At 45.5% G+C, this 6,231-nt stretch overlaps 1 protein-coding gene across 2 annotated transcripts; it reads right to left on the bottom strand.

Moving 5' to 3' along the window:
* Positions 1–2,176: 2,176 nt before the first annotated feature.
* On the bottom strand, positions 2,177–6,225 carry OSTC (oligosaccharyltransferase complex subunit (non-catalytic)). Of its 2 annotated transcripts, XM_010156033.1 has the most exons (4): positions 6,057–6,225; positions 5,739–5,832; positions 4,127–4,324; positions 2,177–2,829 (listed from the first exon to the last, which is right to left on the bottom strand). In XM_010156033.1, exons 1-4 carry the CDS (start codon positions 6,193–6,195, stop codon positions 2,811–2,813), a joined length of 450 nt encoding a protein of 149 aa, XP_010154335.1. In that variant the 5' UTR covers positions 6,196–6,225; the 3' UTR covers positions 2,177–2,810. The 2 variants fall into 2 exon arrangements, with proteins under 2 accessions (XP_010154335.1, XP_010154337.1); XM_010156035.1 differs by lacking the exon at positions 4,127–4,324 and having other exon boundaries at positions 2,811–2,829; positions 6,057–6,219.
* Between the last annotated feature and the right edge of the window lie 6 nt (positions 6,226–6,231).

Raw genomic sequence — 6,231 nt, 5'->3', positions numbered from 1 at the left:
GGTTTATGGCTGGATTCAGTGATCTTAAAGGTCTTTTCCAACCTGTTTCTGTCATTCTATGTTACCATTCCACAATTTGCACGTCTGGGAAAAGCACTAGGGGAAGAAAAGGAAACCAGACTATTGGTCTATTTTATGTAGAGGCATTTTTCAGCCTAACTCAAATACAAGATCCCTTGGATTGCTAAGTGTTCATACATGTACATGCTGACTGTCAAAAGCTACACAGGTTATACACCTCTTCCTGACTGTACTGACCTGGCACCATCATTATGCCTATGGAGGAGCCATGGATTCGGTATTTTCTCCAGCAAGAGTCAGGAAATCCAGACCTCTTCAGCAGGACCTCGTTGCATTTGGAAGGAGGCCAAAATCCTGTTCTGAATCACAGAAAGACACGTTCCTACAAGCTCTGCTTTACCTTTATCACAGTGTTTCAATTTTGGTTCTAATTTCCCACCCCACCATCTAGCTCAGTTCACCCAAGATGCTACGAGCACCGAGCACAGGTGGATATTGTCACCTTACAGGAAGGTTTCCATCAGCCACTGAAATATTCCCATTCCTGCCCCACACCCTGGCAGCAGAGGCCACCTGCTGTTACTTATAAGGAACAGCACACATTTACAGAAAACATCAGCCTTTAACTAAAAAAAGGATCCCTGTAACATAGCAATACCTCCTTGCAGTTTATTTTATAGCGCTTGCTAGAAATTTTTCCTGGGATGACCAAGAATCCTCCAACCCTCATCCGAAAGGAGCCAGTCTCCAGGTGGGCATTCTGACACCTTCCTGCTTAGCACAGTCCTAATGTCTGGGTGGTCTGTCTCCTGCTCTGCATTCATTTTCCTAGCTTTCTCTGTGCCTCGTGCTTTGGCAAAGGATCACACGAGATCTAGTTGGTAGCCTGTAACTAAAGAAACATAAGGGATCGTTTAGCCTTGCTTGTTGCAGACAGATCATCATCTTAGTCCTGGAAGAGTAAGACTACCTCCTACCCTGCAATTATTAAGTCTGTTGCAGTGCTCTCCCTGTCAGTGAGCATGCAATTGTAAGCAAATTCTTCCCGCAGAGGGTGGGGAGGCACTGGGAGAGGTTGCCCTGAGAAGCTGTGGATGCCCCATCCCTGGGAGTGTCCAAGGCCAGGCTGGATGAGGCTTGGAGCAACCCGGGCTATGGAAGGTGTCCCTGCCCATGGCAGGGGGGTTGGAACTGGGTGGGCTTTAACCATCCCCGCCAACCCAAACCACTCTGGGATTCTAGGAAATGTCTGTGGCCTATGAAACGCACTCAACTATGCCATCAAAACCACTGTGTAAGAGCACACTCATTTAGAATCAGCCAAAAACCTGGAGGCTGAAGCTGAACGGCAATGGGACAAATCCGGAGCTCGAGGGCTCTCGATTATACTCGCTGAAGTGACTTTCTGGTCCGACTTCCCTCCCAGCTGCATTGAAAAGTTGACACGTACCCAGTTACTGACTTACATGGTGTCGATATTGCCTCTTGAAGGTAAGCATGCATCTCGCCAAAACCAGAGCGACCAGACGACAACTGCTTTGAAAAGACTGGAAACTTCACAGCTACGAGCCTCATGAAACCGCTTAAGCTACCTGAAACCTTAATGCAAACATGTCAGATGAGCAAAGGAGGAAGTCACACCATATGTAAGAAGGAGCGAGTGGAAGTGACATGTCCTGAGGGCAGGTGATTAACAGCCAGCTCAGAAATTTAAGTATGTGAACAGTAATGCTTCAGAATTAAGGGGATAAACATTTCTCACTGCCAATTATTATACAGATGAAAATAGTGTTTCTAACACATAAAGCTTGCAAAAAAAGGCATTTATGGAGATCGAGAAGAATCTTTCCTTCGCCCAGAATGCAATACGTCACCTCAGTGAAACGTGGCCATAAGTTCAATCTTTTAAAATGAAGATAACATGAGTTGGAACCTTGCCTCTCACAAAAGAAGCAGCAGTGTCAGAAGTAAGTTTTCTTGGCTACCCATAACAGTGTTATCTGGATACAGTACCAGATCCCCAATATGTAAAAAAAATAAACCATCGTCCAACAGTGAAAAACAAAGCTGAAATTACATGGTCACGGTATGAAGAACAACCCTGGACATAGACCAGGCCACGGACACAAGAAAAGGCTTCATGAACTGCAGAGAATTCAACTAATTTTGTAGAAAATAAGATTTATTTGGCTCCTTTCGTACTTTTTCAAAAAGAAATGCGCACTCATACAGTTTGCCTTTCCCAGTGCATGTCTGGATTTGCTCACACAGAGCCATCGGTATCAAGGCAAAAGGTGAATTTGAAATAATTTCAGACACATTGTATTTTGACTGTAAAGCATCCAAAGTTACTAATTTTCTAATTATCACTTGGAAAGAATTGTTTCAAGTGTTTCTTCTCCAATTCACACAGATATTTGTCCCACATGGGGAAGAGGAGAGAGACCTGCAGCAAAGAACTGCCAAGGCAATGGCTAATATTTCAGGCAGAGCTCCAGACAGGTTCTCTATTTCACACAGAGTTGGGATCTCAAAGGGAAACCCAGTTAGGCAACCTGCTCTTGTCAAAAGCCCTGTAACAGAAGTGATAAAACATTGCCTCAAAATTACAAATCAGCCATTGGTGGTGAGTTTGGCTGCAGAGAGCGCACTCTTGGACTAGTTGTTTTTCACAGCCAGGTCTCTTCCCTGTTGATGGCGACTGTGGAATTTGTTTCGTGCTGCTGCTTCTTAAACACTTCATGAAGAGGAGGAAATTCAGCTCGAGCTTTCATGCATCACAAAAGGTACTAGCCCATCAAGTAGCCCCTACAGAAAAAAAGATAGGTTAGAAAATAAAAGTTAGCAAGCACAGGCAGCTAAAATCAAAGATCCAGAGACGTATGGTCTCAAAACAAAAAATTCAGACTGCCAAAAACTCTGGTGATCCTTTAAAAAAAATCCTCTCCAAGGCACAAACTGGCCAGCTTAGCTGCATGCTCCTTCCCCACCTGATTTTCTTCAGTGAACACTGAAAATGGATTGGCCTGTTCCCAATCCAGCTCCAGTGTGTGGCATTTTTGAAGCCCAGGTTACGCCCTATGAAAGGTTCTTTATGCGTATCCTTTACACATCTACCCACGTTAAGACACTCAGCATAACGTGACGTTTTCTGGCACTCAGCACAACCCTGGTCTCCCATTTCTCTTAAGTCCTCTTTCTTTAATGAGTTTAAGAAAAAGAGCTCTTAAGACACGTGTACTCAAAGAAACAAGAAAATATATAGCATCAGTGATGCAAGAAAATGAAGAGCAGGTCCCTGTCCAGGCTGCTGCTGCCAGGGAACCCCCCACTTCGGCGTTACGAAACAGAATGTTTAACTACACTGCAGAGATTAAAAAAAATATATATTTAAGAATGGAGAAATGACTGTCACTGTTAAGTCAGCAACTATCAGTACCTCCAAACGTAAGGTTTTAGCTATTCTGAATAAAACAGATGGACTGAGAAATAAAGAGGGGGAAATACAAAAAATTGAAGTCCTGCATTTGGATTTTGCATAGCCTGAAAGCCCCAGATCATCCCTCCTTTTTAACCTGGGAATACAGATGTATTAAAACATCACATATATCGTATGCTTCAATGCTACGTTCAGTTTTCCAGCACCAACAAAAAAACCCTCAGACATCACCTGTACTTTAGGACTGTTTTGGATGTTTCTGAACCCTCGTTACTGCTGCCATCAGTTCTAGTTATGATCTCATGTACACTGTCACTGCGAAGAGCTCGTTTGCTTTCCCCTCAAAGCCCTACTTCGCAATTGCTTTTACCTGACCAGTACATGCCCAATCTACCTTAAAATTCAGCGTAAGACTCACCACTGATATCTTCTGACACAGCAGGAACACACCTGGCATTTTTTTCCACCACAGCATAATCTTACAATAGCTGGCCCCAAAAGCATCCCACCTCATTCGAGGTAGCTTGTTCCAAGAAAAGCATTGGAAAGAAAGCAATTTACAGCCAAGCTGCAGATCTTTAGCATACCTCATTGCATTTTCTGTTACTCTAACACAGGCACACACGGGCCACCGAAGCAAAGCTGAAAGAGTATTACGCCACTTACGGTAATTTCATCCTCATGAAAACTCTGGCCATGAAGAAGCTCAAAAGCACGCTGACAAATCCAATAAAGAGCAAAAGAAACCTATTCAGCTTGGGGATATTCGGTGCATTGGATCGATCCAGAATTATGAATCCTAGGCCACCCATTGTGAAGAGGAAGCTGGATGCGAGCCCTTCCATAATATATTGCCCATTTACTCTAAAGAAAAAGAAAAGGGGGGGGAGGGAGGCAGGGGAGAAGGGAACAAGAGAGAAAAAGATTAGTTTTGAAGAAACTAGTTGCACTTCCACCCCCACCTACTCAACCTGCTTTAGCTGTACAAAGAAACAGGAGGATTAACTCTGATGGCTGACTTTATAACAAGAAGCAGGTATGGAAACTGATTTTACACAACTACATTAAGGCTTTAATGTGTCATTTATCTCTGGGACTGACAGTCTGCAAGGTGACCAGTCAAGCATACTAGTGGTTTTATGCATAATAGTGCATACTAACGACTACACCACGCAGGCCCATCAGTTCTGAAAACGATCTAGTCCAAAGCAGCACCTGGTTTCACAGACGGCTCAAGACACAGAGCCATGACCTCTGGGTCATCAAGTTCCAAGTCTTATTTCCATTCTGATGTTTCAGCAGCGGTGCCTGAACCCTCATCCCGGTAAAAATCCCGCTCGAAGCACTATGTGGGCACACGAAGCAGGCCTACCACTTCCAGCACATTGCTTCCCACAGCCACCAAACCCTTCTCTGATCACTGTAACTAGCATTACTAGCAACCTTATAAAACTGGCACGGATAAAATTACTGTGCATGCTAATACAAAATGAAGGTTATCATTATTGTCTCGTATCCTGAAAATTATTTCACCTTCTTTCGTGTTGTTTTCACTGAACTGTACTGAAGTGCTATCAACTCCCTGCAGTGGCCTGATTCATCTACGCTGCAACAATCCATGCCAGTCTGAGACATACACTGCATCCAGTGCGAGGCAAAATCTGGGCCTGAGGCATGTCACAGACCTCGCAGATTTAAAGAGCGTTTTGGGTATTTAACAAAAACAATTCTTTGTTACCACACACCAGTTAAAAATCTAGTTAATCCTCTTCAGACCCATTTGTTACTGAAAATAAGCTAGAGACTGCTTAGTAAGAAGCAACAGACTCAAAGGCCACACTGTGGTTACACATTTGTAACTGTGTTCCTCACCCTCAGACACAAGAGTCCCAATTACCTCAGAGTTTAGAAGGCCAGGACCAAAAGTTTCAAACATTACACATACTGCTATGAAATATAAGCAAATGTGTCCACTCCCACTATAAAACTCAACTTTAACAGCAAGGGTTTGGAGAAGAGATAAGCACTGCCAGCTCCAAACTTGTTTCTCAGTTTTCATATGCAAAAGCTTTGCATTGATTGAGTTTTCCTATTTCCATTGATTCCAGTGTTTGCTTGGGAGTTTAAAATATTTGCCAGCTAAGGAGAGATATAGAACAGACCCTGCCTCGGCCAGAGAGCTCAAAAAAAGCAGTAGATGCACAGCTCTACGAAAGGTTTATTGCTCTGTGCTCACTTCGCTTGCGGAGGGGGGAGGGGGGCAAAGCCCTGCTCCTACCTGTAAGCCAAGAAGGCCACCGGCCGCTGATGCCCGTGTTCGTCTGTCATCGACCCCACGCTGGGAGGCTCCACGATCACGTCATAGATAATCCCTGCGGGGAGAAAAGCAAGCACCATCCTTGACTCAGCGCCGCGAACAGAACTGCTTTAACCCCGCAGGTTCGCTCGGAGTTGCTTTTACGACCGATCTGGAGCCGGACAAGCGGCCAGGAGCAGCAGAGGCTCTGCGCGCGGGGGCAGGGGCCAGCAACCCGCCCCGCTGAGGAAAAGCTACTCCGTAAGCGGGGTCTTCCGCTCACCCCGGCCCCGGCCTCACCTCCGGTGATGAGGAAGTAGGACACCACCACCAGCGCGTAAACCGTCATGGCCGAGGGCATGTGCACCCAGCCCGGCCTCTTCAGCTTGATGTTGGGGCACTCGAGCACGGCGAAGGGCAGGCGGTACAGCGTCTCCATGGCGGCGGCGCGGCCCGAGGGACAGCCGCGGGACCG

The sequence above is a fragment of the Eurypyga helias genome, unplaced genomic scaffold (genome assembly GCF_000690775.1).
Source record: "Eurypyga helias isolate BGI_N326 unplaced genomic scaffold, ASM69077v1 scaffold1797, whole genome shotgun sequence".
In the NCBI taxonomy this organism is placed as follows: domain Eukaryota; kingdom Metazoa; phylum Chordata; class Aves; order Eurypygiformes; family Eurypygidae; genus Eurypyga; species Eurypyga helias.
Note: the sequence above shows the minus strand (reverse complement) of the source record. Positions and strands in the feature narration are given on the sequence as shown.

Excerpts from the sequence above, each read along its gene's own strand:
- OSTC (XM_010156033.1), bottom strand. The coding sequence starts at position 6,195 with ATGGAGACGCTGTACCGCCTGCCCTTCGCCGTGCTCGAGTGCCCCAAC. Across the intron at positions 5,833-6,056 it reads CTACTTCCTCATCACCGGAG|GGATTATCTATGACGTGATC; the intron begins GTGAGGCCGGGG and ends TTCTCCCCGCAG. Across the intron at positions 4,325-5,738 it reads GTGGCCTTCTTGGCTTACAG|AGTAAATGGGCAATATATTA; the intron begins GTAGGAGCAGGG and ends CTTTTTCTTTAG.